Raw genomic sequence first — 19,395 nt, 5'->3', positions numbered from 1 at the left:
AGTCTCTTATGTCTCCTGCACATAAGAGATATCTTCTTTATCACTAGAGCCACCTGTGATATGCCCCTATATAATTCCCTTACTTTCAGAGAACTATGTGTAAGTCCTAAATTTCCTGATGAACCCCTGATCCCAGCAATAATTACTTTTATTGAGCACTATGCGGAAGAAGCAGTTGTAAGCACTTTGGATGTATTAACTCATTAGTTCCAAGCTCAGTCACACATATGGGTTAATATCAGTAATAAAAACACAAATACGTAAAGAAACAAGGAGAAAAAACAAATGTTTGGCTCTCATCACTGAAAAACATCAAGGGTGACGTTACAGTTAAAAAAAAAAAAAAAAAAAAAACAACCCTAGCTTTGAGACACTAAAATTACAACTGGCTCCTTTAATTCTCCGTGGAAGGTGGGGCCAGGTGGCCCACAAGGAAAGCCCCTTCAGGCTGGCAGCGCTCAACGGAGCTTGGGTTTTGTAAGAGCCTGGGCCACGTGACGGCAACGGGTGGCACTCTTGTTTTTCCGCGCAGTCTCTATGGTATTCGTCTCAGCCCACTGGCCCCTAGGGAAGCGGCAGTCACGTGACAAGCTCCGGGTTTAAGGCAGGTGCCCACGTGATCCTGGCCTGCAGTAGGGTGGCTGCGGTGGTTTACCTGCGCTCCTGAAGGGCGGGCTATTAGGTCGTAGTCGCCGCTGCCTCCAGCGGACTCTCCGGAGCACTTAGGCTCGGGAACAAGGAGCCTACTGAGGCATTCATCGCTTGGTGCCTACGGCATGGGTCTGCTCTTTCTGCCACCTCTGCCTTCCTCATCCCCACCTCTTTGCGAGTGAAGTCCCCTTTGGGTTTCAAGACCTTGGGTCCTGAGGCCCAAACTTGAGACGAACCTCCCGCTATCCCTCTTTCCTTCTCATCCTCCATCTCTTCCTTTGCATCACCGAATCACAGCCTTTGCGCTGGCCGGCTCGGCGGTGCCTTGAGGCCAAGTTCCAGTCGGTAAAGGTAACCGTGCGGAAAGCGGACCCCCCAGTGGACAAAGGCGGAGGCGAGAATAGAACAGGCCTAAGGACCGTACGCGACGAGAACAGGCGGCTGAGGGGGTGAACAAGGAAAAAAAAAAAAAAAAGGGAGAGAGTACTGCGGATTTAGAAGAGACTGGAAAAGACTTGTTGCACGATGGAAGAATCTGACTCTGAAAAAAAGATGGAGAAAGAGAATCTGGGGCCCAGGATGGATCCTCCTATAGGGGAACCGGAAGGATCGCTTGGGTAGGTGAAGGGTATTAACTGAAAACTGGAAGCGGAGGTGGTGGGGGGGGGGGGCGGGCATAGACGTTCTAACTGAAGGGAGTATTGTGAATTAGAATACCCCACCCTATGATAAATTGCTTCGGTTTGCCAGTAAGGTTGCTTTTGGTGATTGGATAAGCTATCAAGAGGCCTGGTTGTTGGGACAGGCGTGATATCACTCTGGGGAGTGAGAATTGTGTAAAGAGGCAATCTGGATTGTTTTGAATTGTCCATAAAGAAGATTTGACGTCATCATGTTGAGAATAAGAAGACTGAAAAGAGAGCTGGTTTTTCCTAGGCAGAGATCAGTGGCTTGAGAATGCTTTCTGTGCCAATTTGTACTTGAATTTGAGAATTTATATACTTTGTGCCTGTGATGAGTGAGATATGACTTGGAAGGACAGCTGAAGGAATAAAGATTTATAATAATATGCTGACTGAAAAAAGATATTCAAATATGACAATATTGTTTGATTTATTAAAACATTTGTACATGTTGCTTTGATAAATTTTTAAGGTGATAAAAAACTGAATGTTGAATTTTAATTCATTTATATTTCTAAATACATTTTCCTAGGAGCTATCTCCTCAGCAGGTAATTAGGGGAGAAGGGAGAATAAACACAGTTTTATAATTTAGGAAATTGATGACCTCTACTTAACTAAGGTCTGCCACACAGCTGTACTTAGCTGTTGTGCTAAATATGCTCTTTTGCACCTCCGCATTGAAAAAAAAAATTCTTTCATTCCAATTTCCAAGGCAGCTGGATCATGGAAACTCTGTCTTTTGGTTTATATCTGCAGGTGGGTGCTACCAAATACAGCCATGAAGAAAAAGGTAAGATGTGTTAAGTACATCAAAAACATGAAATAAAGGTAAGAAATTACTGTTTAGGAAATATAATTGTGGTTACATTTGCCATCTTTTCTTGACGGTTGTAGGAGCCTTCTACATTTTCTCCCTGACTCTTGTCCCCTTCTTTGCTATCAGATTTAATTTTTTCTAACATAGAAATCTCCCATTCACATACTAAAGAACTTTTTATAACTTCCCAAAGCCCACTGAATACAATCCAATAGATTCATCTTATAGAATGCCTTTTAAAAACCAATACAATATTATAAAGTAGCCTCCAAAAAACTAAATAAATTTATATTTAAAATAAATAAATTATATTCCTGACTAAATCATCTGCCACACCTTTAAACCCTATCACAGCCAGGCAGAATCTGTTTTTCTCCAAGTTTACAGATTAATTTGCATTTTGGGCAAATTAGGCACATGCACTACACATGTCTCTGCCTGTACATTTATGTTGAACCCAGCTCAGATATTACCACTATAAGGTTTCATGTGAGTTCTCCAAATGGAATTGTGCTCTTATGGTAATGTTCCCCACCTTGGGGTTTAGTGATAATCGATAAGGGCACAGCTCTGGAGCAAATTTCTGACCCTTTTAAGTTTTCAGCTTCCTCATTTATAAAATGGTGATAATAATGTTACCTATCTCATAAGATTGTTATTAAGCTTAAATGAGCAAATGCAGATAGAGCACTTAAATTACTACTTAATACAGTTAACCTTGATAAGTCTTTCACAAGCTATTAAAATAAGATTTCTTAAATTAAAAATCAAAGACCATAAAAAAAATGAAATATTGCCATTTGCAGCAATATGGATGGGCCTAAAGAATATTATGCTCAGTCAAATAAAACAAAGACAAATGCTATGTGATGTCACTTATATGTGGAATCTAAAAACTAATACAGATGAATCTATACACAAAATAGAGACAAAAACAGAAGCAAACTGCTGTTTACAAAGGAGAGAGGGACAATTTAGGGGTATGAGAGTAACAGATACAAACTACTATATAAAAATAGATAAGCAACAAATAATTACTGTATGGCATGGGGAATTATACCCAATATCTTGTAATAACATGTAGTGGAATATACTCTGCAAAAAATGAATCACTGTTCTGTACACCTGAAACTATTGTAACTAATTATTTTGTCATAAATATTGTTTGTATGGATGCTAAGTTGCTTCAGTCATGTCCAGCTTTGTGAGACTCTATGGACTGTAGCTGGCCAGGCTCCTCTCTCCATGGTATTCTCCAGGAAAGAATACTGGAGCGGGTTGCCGTGCTCTCCTCCAGGGGATCTGACCAACCCAAGGATAAATATTGTGTATTAATATTCAATTTCTTTTTCATAGTTCATCAGGCACTCTTTCTATCAGATCTACTCCCTTAAATCTATTTCTCACTTCCACTGTATAATCATGAGGGATTTGATTTAGGTCATACCTGAATGGTCTAGTGGTTTTCTCTACTTTCTTCAATTTAAGTCTGAATTTGGCAATAAGGAGTTCATGATCTGAGCCACAGTCAGCTCCCGGTCTTGTTTTTGCTGACTGTATAGAGCTTCTCCATCTTTGGCTGCAAAGAATATAATCAGTCTGATTTCGGTGTTGACCATCTGGTGATGTCCATGTGTAGAGTCTTCTCTTGTGTTTTTGGAAGAAGGTGTTTACTATGACCAGTGCGTTCTCTTGGCAAAACTCTATTAGCCTTTGCCCTGCTTCATTCTGTATTCCAAGGCCAAATTTGCCTGTTATTCCAGGTGTTTCTTCACTTCCTCCTTTTGCATTACAGTCCCCTATAATGAAAAGGACATCTTTTTGGGGTGTTAATTCTAAAAGATCTTGTAGGTCTTCATAGAACTGTTCAACTTCAGCTTCTTCAGCATTACTGGTTGGGGCATAGGCTTGGATTACTGTGATAATGAATAATTTGCCTTGGAAATGAACAGAGATCATTCTGTCATTTTGAGATTGCATCCAAGTACTGCATTTCAGACTCTTTTGTTGACCATGATGGCTGCTCCATGTCTTCTAAGTGATTCCTGCCCACAGTAGTAGATATAATGGTCATCTGAGTTAAATTCACCCATTCCAGTCCATTTTAGTTTGCTGATTCCTAGAATGTCGACGTTCACTCTTGCCATCTCCTGTTTGACCACTTCCAATTTGCCTTGATTCATGGACCTGACATTCCAGGTTCCTATGCAATATTGCTCTTTACAGCATCAGACCTTGCTTCTATCACCAGTCACATCAATAGAGGATGAGATGGCTGAATGGCATCACTGACTTGATGGGCATGAGTTTAAGTAAACTCTGGGAGTTGGTGATGGACAGGGAGGCCTGGTGTGCTGCGATTCATGGGGTTGCAAAGAGTTGGACACGACTGAGCAACTGAACTGAACTGAATATTCAATTAACAAAAAAAGAAATACACTTTAGCCTTTATCTAATAATTCAGTTATAAAACTTCAGTTTGCAGAGGAAATGTTCTTGATGAGCCTGTCTAAAGTTGCTATCAACAAGGATGCCTAAAAATACCAAAAATTTGTAAATGATTAAGAGTAAAACTGAAACTTTTTTCTAACAACTTTAAACAATATTATTAGTGACATTTCCTTAGTAAGATAAAGTTATATAGCTAAATAGTTAGATTAAGTTGAACTGAGTGTAGTTTACTTTTTTAATATTCTCAATATATGTACTTATAATTTTTTATAAAATATCTTAGAATTGAAGATAAAATGTGTACCCCTCATTTGAAAATCAAAGTAATTAGAACTATAGTTCATAAATTTTAAGTGAGAAAAAGGCTCTTAAAAGTTACATCACCTAGTTTCTCTCTTAGTGCAAGTGTCTTTGTTAAATGCTGTCACTGACTAGAAGGTGTTTACCTTCACTGTTTCTATTGGACAATTCTCATTGCTAAAAATTTGCTTGTTTTATATCTTTGTTTTGATAGCTTGCTCATTCTTTTGATGAACATATTTTAAATGACTGTTGTATGTTAGGCACTGAAGACTCAAAGGGGTTTCTCCCTGCCATGCAGGAGCTCAGAGTCTTGTGAGAGACACACCAAAATAAAAATTGAATAACTAGAATGCATTATGGTCTTTGCAGTGTCATAAGAGTATAATGGGAGAAAAGAGATGAAATATACCTAAGCCAGCCTAGGGTATTAGAATCAGAGAAATTATTATTTTTTAATTAATTTATTTATTTGGATGCTAAAAACTTTACAGTATTGTGGTGGTTTTTGCCATACATTCACATGAATCAGCCATGGGTATACAGGTGTTCCCCATCCTGAACCCCCTCCCACCTCCCTCCCCATCCAATCCCTCTGGGTCATTCCAGTGTACCAACCCTGAACACCCTGTCTCATGCATTGAACCTGGACTGGCGGTCTGTTTCACATATGATAATATACATGTTTCAATGCTGTTCTCTCAAATCATCCCACCCTTGCCTTCTCCCACAGAGGCCAAAAGTCTTCTTTACATCTGTGTCTCTTTTGCTGTCTCACATATAGGGTCATCATTACCATCTTTCTAAATTCCATATATATGCATTAATATACTGTATTGGTGTTCTGTCTGACTTACTTCACTCTGTATAATAGGCTCCCATTTCATCCACCTCATTAGAACTGATTCAAATGCATTCTTTTTAATAGCTGAGTAATATTTCATTGTGTATATGTACCACAGCTTTCTTATCCATTCGTCTGCTGATGGACATCTAGGTTGCTTACATGTCCTAGCTATTGTAAACAATGCTTCAATGAACATTGAGGTACATGTGTCTCTTTCAATTCTGGTTTCCTCAGTGTGTATGCCCAGCAGTGGGATTGCTGGGTCATATGGCAGTTCTATTTCCAGTTTTTTAAGGAATCTCCACACTGTTCTCCATAGTGGCTGTACTAATTTGCATTCCCACCAACAGTGTAAGAGGGTTCCTTTTTCTCTGCACCCTCTCCAGCATTTATTGTTTGTAGACTTTTGGATAGCAGCCATTCTGACCAGCCTGAGATGGTACCTCATTGTGGTTTTGATTTGCATTTCTCTGATAATGAGTGATGTTGAGCATCTTTTCATGTGTTTGTTAGACATCTGTATGTCTTCTTTGGAGAAATGTCTATTTAGTGCCCATTTTTTGATTGGGTCATTTATTTTTCTGGAATTGAGCTGCAGGAGCTGCTTGTATATTTTTGAGTTTAATTCTTTGTTAGTTGCTTTGTTTGCTATTATTTTCTCCCATTTTGAAGGCTGTCTTTTCACCTTGCTTATAGTTTCCTTCATTGTGCAGAAGCTTTTAAATTTAATTAGGTCCCATTTGTCTATTTTTGCTTTTATTTCCATTACTCTGGAAGGTGGGTCACAGAGGATCCCGCTGTGGTTTACATCAGAGAGTGTTTTGCCTATGTTTTCTGGAATCAGAGAAATTCTTGAGATGATTGCTGAGCCAAGTCTTAAAGGATAAGTGGAGCTTAGCTGAAGAAAGAAAAGGGAGTGTAAAGTTAATGGAAGAGATTTCAGCCTAAAAAATGACATAGAACTGGGCTCCCTGGAGACCTGACACATTCAAGGGAACTACAAGCAGTTCAGTTCATTGTAGCTGGACTCTACAAGTTTCAGGTTAGGAGGGTCAGAAGACAAAGGCAGAGGAATAGATAAGCCAGATCAAGGAGGGTCTTATATGTAGTTTAAGGACTTGATCCTGTAAGCAATGGGACACTTATGAAAAGAAATAAAAGAGTAACTAGGACTTCCCAGGTGTCTCAGTGGTAAATCCACCTGCCAATGTAGGAGAGGTTGGTTTGATCCCTTGGTTGGGAAGATACCCTGGAGAAGGAAATGGCAACCCACTCCAGTATTCTTGCCTGGAAAATCCCATGGCAGAGTATTCTGGCAAGCTACACTTCATGGGGTTACAAACAGTCGGACACAACTGAGCGACTGAGCACATGCACAGTGCGAAAGAGTAAATAATGGAACAAAATCATGAAGGTGAGTAAAAGGGATCAAATTAATGGCAGAAGTGGTAAGGTTGACTCTGAGTTGGAGGGTGAATTTTCATTTAAACTGACATACCCTGACAGATAGTGCAGTGCATAAAATATTAGATTATGAGAGTTTCCTGTTGATTCCTTTTATCAGATTATTGAAGTTTCCTTTATCTCACTAATGTAATACTGAATGTATGATAGTATGTATTTATAACATGGTAAATTCACTGTGATTCTATCACCAAGAGAAATTGTGACTTATGACAGGTAAGTGACTGGTCTCTGGAATTCTAGGTGCCTCCATGTTCACACTGGTCAGAGAACTAGTCAGTTACAAGTATCCACTTTAGGTTGTGTGTACTGTCACTTCAGTAAAATACCAAGTTCAAGAGATAAATAGATCCCTTTAGATTTGATTTGCCCTTGATTGCTGACTTTTTTCTTTTCTTTTTTCCCATTTTGTCTTTAGGTGCTGTTGATGGGTAAAAGTGGGTCGGGTAAGACCAGCATGAGGTCTATTATCTTTGCAAATTATATTGCAAGAGACACACGTCGTCTTGGTGCAACAAGTAAGATGTTTTATCTTATTGTAAAGTCGTGTGATCTTAATCTGAATAACACACTTGGTTGCAGTAACTTGGTGATACAGAAACTGACGGATTTGTTTTTGAGCACTTTTCCTTTTTTTTTTCATTCCTTCTCTGAAGGACGTTACCTAATTCTGGTTACTACTGCTGGCTCTCTTGGAGAAGTTCTTTCCTTTCTAGGTTGCTTACCAAATGGGATATCCTTGTCCAACTTCATTTTTACCCTGTTCTTTCTCAACAAGCATAGGGGTCCTTTTGTTTGTTCATTTTTTATGTGGGGGAGGGTATTTGTTTTTAACTGTTATTATGTAAAAAGAAATTAATTTATAGGTATTGACAAGCATAACATTAAAATCTATGATTTTTAAAGCAGTAGTTAGTCCTAGTCTTATTAAAAGGTAAATTCCTGGGGTTGGGAGGCTGTCAGAGGAAGATTATCTGGATCTGTACTCTGCTATTTCTCTTCCTGGGTATACATAGATGTTCTTGTTGGAATTCAAGCTTTGACTTGAGAAATGTTTCATTGCTCTTTATGGTTTGAATCTTAAATCTGATTTCTTAGTACAAGCTAGCTGGGCTGCCATGGATGCCCAGTGGACCTGTGCTCCTGGGAGACCCTTTCTGTCTTTAGGCTATAATGCCATTTCATTTTGTAGCATCCATGTATTTTTGGATTCTTCCTTGGTCCTTGGCCTTTAGGTAACAAAACCATTATCCTACCTGGCTTTCAATTTTTCCTGATCTGGGTTACTAGCATCTTGAACACTTTTAGGGACAAGCTACACAAGCTACTTCAAAGGTTATTTCATTCTGGTTTCAAGAACAACAAACATTTTTAAAACACTCCTATGTTCCAGATGCTAGGATACAAAGGAGAAAGAAACTTCTTTTCTGTTCTTAAAGTGCTTAGAGTATAGTATAGACTCTCATAATTGGGTAAGCTTTAATGATTAGAAAGTTATTTCTTAGTTAAAGCCCCAGATCTGTTTCCCTTTATTTCTATTAGTTGGTACCCTTTATGTTCTCTTGAGTCTCTGCAAATATTTTGGTATGATTAATGTCTCAATCTATCCTAGCCATCCCTTGCCTCCCAAATCTTATCTTCCTTAAGTTAAAAATCTCTGTTTCCCCCATCTCTCTCTCATTTGACATCATTTTGAAGCATTTTTAAGGACTTATTTGAATATGTCTGTATTTTTTTAGAGCTGAGATTTAAATGAAGACATGGTCTAATCACAGGAGAGTATGACAAGTACATCTCTTGTCCTGGGTATCACACTGCTGTTAGCACAGTCTAGCCCCCACTCTTCTTCTATGGAGTGGCTTTCATTATACTGAGTCATACTAAAAAAAAATCCTTTTCACATATATTTTTATTAAAACACAAATCCTCCTTCTGATTCTTGTGCAGAAAACATTTTGAACATATGAATAAATGTTTATTGAATTATTCAGTTTTGATTGTTTTAGCCCATGAAATGTTAACTGAAATCTAGAACAAGTTACTATCTCACTGGGCCTCAGTTTCCTTATCCATAGAAAAGGAGTTGGATCCTGTTTTCATTTTAGCTGCTTATTTGCTCATCTGATATGTTAACTATCCTTCCTAGCTATGTGCAATTTTTACATTTGATAAGCATCTCATCTAGTTTTCATCTAAGTCATTTATCAGCAGTTTTGGTCAGGACAGGGTCCTATGGTCTATTATGCCTCAAGAGACTTCCTTCTAGAGAGTACCTATTCAGACTCCTCCCTGTTTTGATTGGTTATATTTTAATTTTTTTTCTGTTCTTCCAAGTTTAATACTTGGACCTTAATCAAATGGTTTCAGTAGAACAGATGAAGGTAATGTTTAATTATATTGCTGTTCTATTTACTTCAGTTCTCATATGAACTTTATTTTAATAGATGAAGAAAATATGACCTTGAAGTTAAGCTCACTCAACTCATGAATGTTAGAGCTAGAATGTCAGTCTGTGCTCCTGCTTTATTCATTATGGTACAGCTGCAATTTCTGGCAGACTTCTCTTTGTGTTTTAAGTTCTGCACCTTTCATTGAAGTTGTTTTTTAGTCTAATAAATATTTTTGTCTTTAGCTAATCAGAGTTGAATGACCACTTTGAGTCTGATGAATAGTCTTATCACCCAAATTTCAGAGCTAGTCAATCTACTTAAAATAGTTTTGAAATAATCTAGCAGCTTCATTAAAAAGTTATAAACATAATATTTCAAATTATATGAACCCTATATGTTTAAACAGGCCATTTATTTAACAAATGTTTTTCTGGAGCTTCCTGTGCATGGGACAGGGCTCTTGGGGCTATCTCAAGTGGTACCTTTATTGATAATACTTTGTTAGTAATTACTGTATTTCTTAAAGTTCATAAAAGTGTACTTCAAAATATTATGTTGACCTTAATGCTTTAGTGTATCATTAACTAGCTTGTCATTTCTGGAAGAAAAGTCTGAGTTCTACTGCTAAATTTATGGACTAAATAAAAATATGTATAGTATATTGATTTTTGCTTACTATTCATTTTTGTTCAATTGCTAATTTTCTTTAAGAGTAGTGAAAGAGTACATATTCTAAAATATTATATCACCTTGAATGTTTTAGTGTTCTTCTAGTTTGTCATTGCTGAAAAAAGTCCAGTTTCCTTTTATTAAACTTAGAGTGTACTATGTTTTGGAATTTGAAGTAAGGATACAGAATGGTGGTATTTATTTATTATGGGGCTATTAAAATGTTTGTTGGAATAGTTAACTTGTCAGCAAAAATTGTGCTTATGAAGTATTTTAGTCTTAAACACTGTTGACAGCTCCAAGATTTCCTACCTTCTCAAAATTCTCTGATCTCTTGGCTTTTATTTAATGCTTTATTACCCTGGTTTTATTCCTTTATCTTTAATCATCCCTCCCTTTAAAAGAAAAAGAATTTCTTCTTTCTGCCCCATAAGTGTATGTGTTTTCTCAAAGCTCTGTTCTTGGTTCTTTCCAGTTGCTCTTATGATAGCAAGACAGGAAGACTAGGGGAGCCAGAGGGCCCTGTAGGAGAACTGAGACTGAAGAGAGAGGCAGAAAGCAGGGATTAGATCATAAAGTGCCCTGTATGCCAAGTCAGGTAGTTTAAACTGAAGTTGGAGGGAAACCCTTAGAGTGTTTCTAACAGAAAAGTAATATGATCAGGTTTCATTATTTTTAATTTTCAATTTTGATTACAAAAGTAATACTTGTGAAAAGTCCCTCATTCTCAGGCCTACTTCCTATAGACAACCACCACGAATAATTTGAGGTTATCCTTCTGGCCCTATTTTTTGAGTGTATGCAGTCGTGCATAGAGACATGTTATTATTTTTCTTTTTAAAGAAGGATTAAATAAAATTTGCATTGTGGAGAGATCATTATATCTGTAATATGGATGATAGATTGGAGAGAGGCAAGGGAAGAAACAGATTGACAAATTAGGGAACTCTTTTTAGTAGACCAGGTAAGAGATGATGGGGGCTTAACTTGGGTTAGGGTAGTAGTAGTGAATATGTTGAGAAGCAAATGGATTTGGGATATATTTAAGAGGTAAAGTCATCAGGACTTGCTGGTATGTTTTAGGGGAATGAAGCAGGAAAGAGTGAACTCAGGATAAAACTTAAGGTTTGGGCTTAGTCACCTGGTTAAAGTCATTGAATTAGGGAAGACTAAAAGAGGAATAGATTTTGTGGGAAGAATGGGGAGATGTTATATTTGGATATATTGAGTTTGGGATACTTGCAATATATGCAAATAAAGATGTCCAATATATGATTCAGAAAGGGAAGAGAGAAATCTGTATTATAGATAAATAATTATGGATTATCAGTATCCAAATGTTAAAATAATGTGAAGAATAACATATAAAATAACATAGAAGAGTAGGTGGCCAAAGATGGAATCCTGAAGAACTCCAACATTTAAGGGACAGAAAGAAGAACAGGAACCTGTGAGAGAGGACCTGCTGGAGCAGTTATAGGTCTCCTATCAGAGGCCAAGAGAAGAGAATTTTTTTGAGAAGAAAATAGTCAACAGTGTCATGTGCAGAAAGTAAGACAAGGACTGAAAAGTCCACTGGATTTGGTAATGGGGCCATTGATGAGAACAATTTTTATGATATGGGAGTAGAAACCAGATTTTTATCCCATGTGCTCCATATCTAAAGTCACTGAATCCTGTCACTTCTTTTGTTATTGTCTTTCCCTTTCTCAGTAGTACTTCTTTCCATTTTTTTTTAGTACTAGACCGTTTACATAGTCTTCAAATTAATAGCAGTTTGAGCACCTACTCTCTCGTAGACTCTGTTGGAAATACAAAGACATGTAAGATATGATTCCTTTTCCAAGGAGGGGGAGAAAGGGGGAAAAGGGAAATAGTTTGAGCAACTACTACATGCCAGGCACTTGAGGTATGATAATCCCTTTAATCCTGTGAGGTCAATAGTATGGCTCCCACCTTTTTTCCTAATAGAAGAAGAAACTGATACTCAGAGGTTAAGTGACTTACCCAAGGTCACACAGAGAGGTAGAATGTGTATTTGAGTTAAGAGCTGTTTGATTCCAATGCCTGTATTTTTTAAGTAATGTTTTGGTGTTTATGATCTAGTTTATTAGAAGATAAAATTCCACAAAGTTAGATAGCAGTCAGTTTAAGCAACAGCTTCAAGATAGTCAGAGAAGAAACACCACTGTGTGTTGATTAACTGTTACAGAAATTATAAAGATGATAATTGGTAGACTTCAAGAAATTTCCAGGAAAAGAATTTTCATTATTATTCCTTATGATTTATAAGTGCCTGGCAGAGAGTAGATGCTTAATAAATGTTTAAATGAATTCAGAGGGTGCGATGATGGTAAGTGGGGGTGGCTAGGTAGGGTTTTTAGAGGAGATGGGGTTTAAGCTGGGTCTTAGAAGATGAATCTAACTTTGGAAGAAAGGTGGGGAAGATTTTCTAGGCAGATGAACAGAATATAGACAAAGTATAGGGTGGGGAGGGACATGGAAGGCAGAGGTCGCAAACAGGCAGCTTGTATGCTGGATAAAGCCTGTAGATGTGTTTTGTTTGGCCTGTGCAATGTTTTAGAAAAATTGGAATTAGTTATCGATAAGTAAAAGTTTCCACAAAAACTCTGGATTTCCTGCTACTATTGAAAATTTAAAGATCTGGAAATCCTGAGCCCATGTTTCTGCATGGCAAATGAGCTAGAGCTAAGTGATTGCTGCCCATTCCATTGTCCCCTTTGGTGGATATTTACTCTCCATACATGATCAACTTCACACTTGTACGTTTACTGGGCTGGCTTCTATCAGCAAGTTTGCGACCCCTGATATAAGGTGTGTTGGAGGCTGGGGAGGTAGAGGGGTTTGGGAGGACTGTGAATAAACTGTGAATAAAATTGGACTGGAGCAAAAGGCTTTATTAATATGATTCATTGGGGAACATAAAGGTAGATTGGAAGCCAAATTCTGAAGGACCTTGCATGCCCCTCTGTAGGCATGGAGGAGCCATTGAAAGTTTATAAACTGGGGAGTGACATGTTCAAAGTAGTGTTAAGAAGATGAACCTGGCAGAAGTCTATAGGATGAAGTAAAGTGAGTAAGGCTTCCTGAGACTGAGCGTGTGCATGCTCAGTCATGCCCAACTGTTTGCAACCCTATGGACTGTAGCCTACCAGGCTCCTCTGTCCTTGGGATTTTCTAGGCAAGAATGCTGGAGTGGGTTGCCATTCCTCCTCCAGGGAAACTTCCTGACCCAAAAACTGAACCCTCATCTCCTGTGTTACCTACAGTGCAGGCGGATTCTTTACTGTTTGAGCCATCAGGGAAGCCTCCAAGGCTTCCTGGTGGGAGGTAATTATGGAGCTACTGTAGCTGTATAGGCCTGAGAAGGTAAGAGCCTTCCCTAATATTAGTAGCAGATAGTGAAACAAAGAATGGAATTGGGAATAGCAATGAATTGAATGTGGACAGAGGAGTCAAAAATGACCCCTTGAAATGGGTAAATGATAGGGTCACTAATCAAAATAAGAAAATCAGTAGAGGGAGTGAGTTTGGTTATGTTTTATATTCGTTTGTATTTGGTTTTTGTTGTCCTTTTTCATTTTAATTTTTTTGTGGAATGTATTGATAGGTCAGAAAAGAGCTATTAAATGGTATATGTCTGTCTTACATGTTGAAATTTTAACAGTATTATAATTGGAGATTTTTTCTTCTCTAAGCACTAAAACTACTAAAATATAATGACTTACATGAAAGCCATTTCTGTAGCTCAGGATAGTTTAGGTGCCCACCTTGCCACTAAACCACACTGCTAAGCTGAAAATCACCTTCTTGTTGTAGCTTTGAGCATTTCACTCCGCTTTGGTCCTTCTAAATTCCATGGGTTAGTGCTTTATTTTGAATTTTATCTTGCATGCTACAATTATTAGATTTGTCATATTTGTTTTCCAGTTGATGTAGAACATTCTCATGTTCGGTTTCTGGGAAACCTGGTATTGAACCTGTGGGACTGTGGTGGGTAAGTACCATTTGCTTAATTCTTCATGAGGTCAATGACAATAATCATGGCATCTAGTATAATCAGCACAGAGAATGTTATTGCTGCTGTTTAGTCACTAAATTGTGTCTGACTCTTTGCAATCCCATGGACACAGCAAATATACTAGAGTAACTATCATTTGTAATAGATACATTAGATAAAAATTACTTCAGAATTGGTACTTGATTGAATGAAGATATCTGACTTTTCTATTATTGTGAAAATGCCCTCTATATTTGACATGTTTAAGCAGTATTCACACAAGCTATATCTAAGTATCTATGGTATGGGATTAATCATCCTCTTTTTCTGTCTCAAGTGGCCTAACACCAATGCTGAGCTCTTAGCTATCACACCATACCACCTCATTCTTTGATATTTTAATAATTATCTCCAGGCAGTCTAAGCAGTTATTTGGATCTCAGTTCTCCAGCTGAGTTTCCCACTGTTGGAGGAATAGATAGTTTTTCCTCTCATGTCCAACACACTTCCAGAATATCCCATCACAAATACACATTCACTGTGCATATGGAGCTCTCTTCCATATGGTGTGCTTTCTATTCTTGCATCTCTATGCTACAGTAGCAATATATAGTACACAATAATTAGAAGCCCTTAGGCTGTGGAATTAGATTGGGGTTTGTATCTCAGCTCTATTAGCTGTGTTATCTTGGATAGATCATTTAAACACTCTAAGCTACAGTTTTTTCGTCTGTATAATAGGAATAATGATGGTATCAACCCACAGAGTTTTGATGATTGAAATTATATATATATATATATGTATATATATATATATATATATATGCATACACACACATATTTCAGAGTGCCTCACAAAGTAAAGAAATGTTATAATTAGCTCAGTATCTCCTAGCTCCTAGTATAGAGCCAACTAGGGAATAGGTGCTCAATGAGTATTTGGTGAAACAATAACAAATCAGAAAATAACTTCATTATTGCTAACTGGTGGTTCACTTAACACATTAGTAGCTTTCTCCATGTAAATCCTTCTTTAGTATCATTGCTTTCAATTCTGTAATCTGTATCAAGAGATTAGTCCAAGTCCTTTGCTTTTAGTTACTAACATGTTATTGTCATTTTTACAGATAAGGCAGCTGAAGTCCAGTGAGATCATGAATCTCCCAAGGTCACATAGCAACTTGATAGCAGAGTGTAGGACTAGAAGCTACACTCACGATTTTTTGTAAAGGAACTGCTATTTATTGACACCATGCCATATGCCAGGTTTCATGCTAGATTCTTTCCTTTAGGAAAGAAAAACCATAGATTTTCAGAATGGCCTCCAGAAATTTAGAAAGTTAAATTTACCAGAAACCCCCACCCCAATTCAATGAGTATTCTTGTTTTCTAGAAATCTATTCAACATTCACTCAGCAAATGCCTATTGATCACCTTCTGTTTATCACACAGTAAGAAAAGCATTGAAAGCTACACCACACTAGATTAACATACACAGTATTTGGTGGCTATGACAAAAGCCTTCATAGTACATTTTTTTTTCTTTCCTTCTCTATTTATATAGTTGTTTCATTTTTTTTTTTTAAGATTTAATTTTTGTTGAGGTAACATTGGTTTTTACCATCATATAGATTTCATGTGTACAACATTGTATTTCTGCTTCTGTATACCCTACAGCATGCTCACAACCCAAAATATAGTTTCTATCCATACAGTTTACCCTTTTTATCCTTTCCACCCACCTCCTGCCCCTTTCCTTCCAATAACCACTACTCTGTTTTCTATATCTATATGTTTGTTTTTTAGTTTGATCTTTAAATTTATTATTTTTTATATGATGAGTAAGATCATATGGTATTTGTCCATCTGACTTATTTCACTTAAAATAATATCCTTAAGATCCATCCGTGTTGTTGCATATGTCAAGTTTTCATCTTTTTTATGGGTGAATAATAGTCCATTGTATATAGATATGACATCTTTGTTATCCATTCATCTGTTGATCGACACTTAGGTGGTTTCCATATCTTATCTATTACAAATAATGCCACAGTGAACATAGGGGTGCATGTATCTTTTCAAGTTAGTGTTTTCATATTCTTTGAATAAATATCCAGAAGTGGGATAGCTGGTAGCTGTAGTCTTGATTTTTTGAGGACTCTCCATATTTCTTCCTTTATTGTGAGAATCCACAATAAAGGACAGAAACAGTAAGGACCTAACAGAAGGAGAAGAGATGAAGAAGAGGTGGCAAGAATACAAAGAAGTATAAAAGAAAGATCTTGAGAGCCCCTTGGAAAGCAAGGAGATCAAGCCAGTCATTCCTAAAGGAAATCAACCTGAATATTCATTGAAGAGACTGATGCTGAAGCTGAAGCTGCAATACTTTGGCCACCTGATACAAAGAGTCAATTCATTGAAAAGGCCTTGATGCTGGGAAAGATGGTTAGATAGCATCACCAACTCAACGGACATGAATTTGAGCAAACTCCAGGAGATAGTGGAGGACAGAGAAGCTTCTTGTGCTACAGTCCATGGAATCGCAGAGTCTGACACAACTTGGCAACTGAACAACAGCAACAACTTATATCTTCCATACTGGCTGCACCAATTTACATTCCCATAAAGAGCTTATAAAGGTTCCCCTTTTCCCACTTGTTATTTATCCACTTGTTATTCCTGCCTTTTTGTTAATAGCCAATGTAACAGGCCTCAGATGATTATTGTAGTTTATATTTACATTTCCCTAGTAATCAGTGACATTGAACATCTTTTCATGCTCCTGTTAACCATTTGCCTACCTTTGGAAAAATGTCTATTCAGCTGCTCTGCCCATTTTTAAATTAGATTGTTTTGTTGTTGATGATGAGTTTCTATGAATTCTTTATATATTTTGGATATTAGCACCTTATCAGATATATGATTTGAATGTCTTTTCCCATTCAGTAGGTTGTCCGTTCGGTTGTTGGTTTCTTTTGCTGTGGAGAAGCTTTTTAATTTGTTGTAGTTCCATTTGTTTATTTTTATTTCTGTCTCCCTTGCCTATGGAGACATATCTAGAAAGATATTGCTAAAACTGATGTCAAATACCATACTGCCTAAGTTTTCTTCTAGGAGTTTTATGGTTTTAAATACTGTGTTGAAGTCTTTAAACCATTTTCCATATTCAGTTAATTTTTCTGTATGGTATGAGATTAGTCTAGTTTCATTTCATTTCTGTATGGTATGAGAGTGGTCTAGTTTCTTTTTTTTTTTTTTTTTGATGTTGTTCTTCATTTTTTCCAACACCATTTATTGAAGAGACTATACTTTGTCCATTACATATTCTTTGCTTCTTTGCCATAAATTAGTTTCTGTATATGCATAGATTTCTAGACTCTCAGTTCTGCTCCTTGATCTGTATCTATTTTTCTGCTAATACCATGTAGTTTTGATTACTGTGGCTTTGTAGTATTTTGAAAAGAGGGAGTGTTATAGCTCCAGCTTTGTTCTTTTATTCAGAATTACTTTCACTATTTGTGTCTTTTGTAATTCCATACAAATTTTAGGATTATTTCTTCTATTTCTATAAAAATGTTCTTGGAATTTTAATAAGGATTATATTCATTTTGCATATTGCTTTGCATTATAGAGACATTTTAACAATATTCTTCTAATACAAGAGCACACAATATCTTCCCATTTATTTGTTTCTTCAGTTCTTTTTTATCAGCGATTTATAGATTTCAATGTATAGTTCTTTTACCTCCTTGGTTGAATTTACTTCTAGATATCTTATTCTTTTTGTCATAGTTATAAGTGGGATTGTTTACTTAATCTCTCTATCTCAGTATTAGTGTATAGAAACACAACAGGTTTTTGTATATTGTTTTTGTATCCTTCAACTTTACTGTGTTTGTTTATTTATTTATTTTTTTGGTGGAGACTTTAGGATTTTATACAAAATCATGTCATCTACAAATCAGTTTTGCTTCTTCCTTTCCAATTTGGATATCTTTCATGTCCTTTTCTTGCCTAATTGCTCTGGCTAGGATTTCCAATACTATGTTGATGGTGGGCATTCTTGTCTTGTTCCAGATTTTAGAGAAAAGCTTTCAATTTTTCACCAATGAGTATGATGTTAGCTGTAGGTTTATCATATACAGCCTTTGTTATGTTGAGGCACATTCCTTTTATACCTACTTTATTGAGTTTTATCATAAATGTATGTTGAATTTTGTCAAATGCTTTCTCCGCAGTTACTGAAATAATCATATGATTTTTATGCTTCACTTTATTAATGTAGTATATCATATGGATTGATTTGCAGGTGTTGAAACATCCATGTATCCCTAGAGTAAATCCCACTGATCATGGTGCATGATCCTTTTAATGTATTATATTTGGTTTGCTGTTATTTTGTTGACGATTTTTGCATCTATGTGCATCAGAGATACTTGTTTGTAATTTTCCTTTTGTGTGTGTTGGCTTTGTCTGATTTGGTATTAGGGTGATATTAGCTTCATAAAATGAGTTAGGAAGTGTTCCCTTCTCTTCAATTTATTAGAGTAGTTTGAGAAGGGTAGCTATTAAATCTTCCTTGAATGTTTGGTGGAATTCATCTGAAGCCATCTTGTCCTGGGCTTTTGTTTTTTGGTAGTTTTTTGATTACTGTTTCAACCTCTGTGCTAGTGGTCAGCCTGGTCGAATTGTCTATTTCTTCATGGTTCAGTCTTAGAAGGTTTTATGATTCTAAGATTTTGTCCATTTTTTTTCTAGGCTGCCCAATTTGTTGGAATATTCTCTTACAATCCTTTGTACTTCTATGGTATCTTTTGTTATTCTCATCATTTGTATTTTTATGATATCTTTTGTTTCTGACTTTTTAATATGGGTCTTACTTTATAACTCATCCAGCTGTTCTGTATCTTTTCATGTAAATTCAGTTCACTTACATTTTGGGTGATTATTGATGGATGAGGACTTAGTACTGCCATTTTGTCTTTTGTTTTCTACTTGCTCTATATTTTTATTGTTTATTTTCCTTGTGTTTCTGTCTGCCATTTTTGGTTGGTAGTTTTCTGATATTTTCCTCTGTTTCCTCTTTTTGTATGTTTTGTG

At 36.7% G+C, this 19,395-nt stretch overlaps 1 protein-coding gene across 4 annotated transcripts in view; it reads left to right on the top strand.

Annotated features, from left to right (window-relative positions):
- The first annotated feature begins 624 nt into the window (after positions 1–624).
- Positions 625–19,395, top strand: part of RRAGB (Ras related GTP binding B) — a 60,191-nt gene continuing 41,420 nt past the window's right edge. For 2 of the 4 annotated variants that reach the window (XM_042241651.2, XM_027963002.2), the window contains exons 1-5: positions 625–1,268; positions 2,093–2,126; positions 7,634–7,733; positions 12,014–12,097; positions 14,226–14,292. In XM_042241651.2, the coding sequence (XP_042097585.1) occupies positions 1,177–1,268; positions 2,093–2,126; positions 7,634–7,733; positions 12,014–12,097; positions 14,226–14,292 (377 nt within the window). In that variant the 5' untranslated portion in view covers positions 625–1,176. The remainder of the gene's footprint in view (positions 1,269–2,092; positions 2,127–7,633; positions 7,734–12,013; positions 12,098–14,225; positions 14,293–19,395) is intronic. The other 2 variants (XM_042241652.2, XM_027963003.2) reach the window with 1 other exon arrangement.

This window comes from Ovis aries, chromosome X, assembly GCF_016772045.2.
Source record: "Ovis aries strain OAR_USU_Benz2616 breed Rambouillet chromosome X, ARS-UI_Ramb_v3.0, whole genome shotgun sequence".
Lineage (NCBI taxonomy): Eukaryota > Metazoa > Chordata > Mammalia > Artiodactyla > Bovidae > Ovis > Ovis aries.
This window is presented reverse-complemented; position numbering and strand designations above follow the sequence as displayed.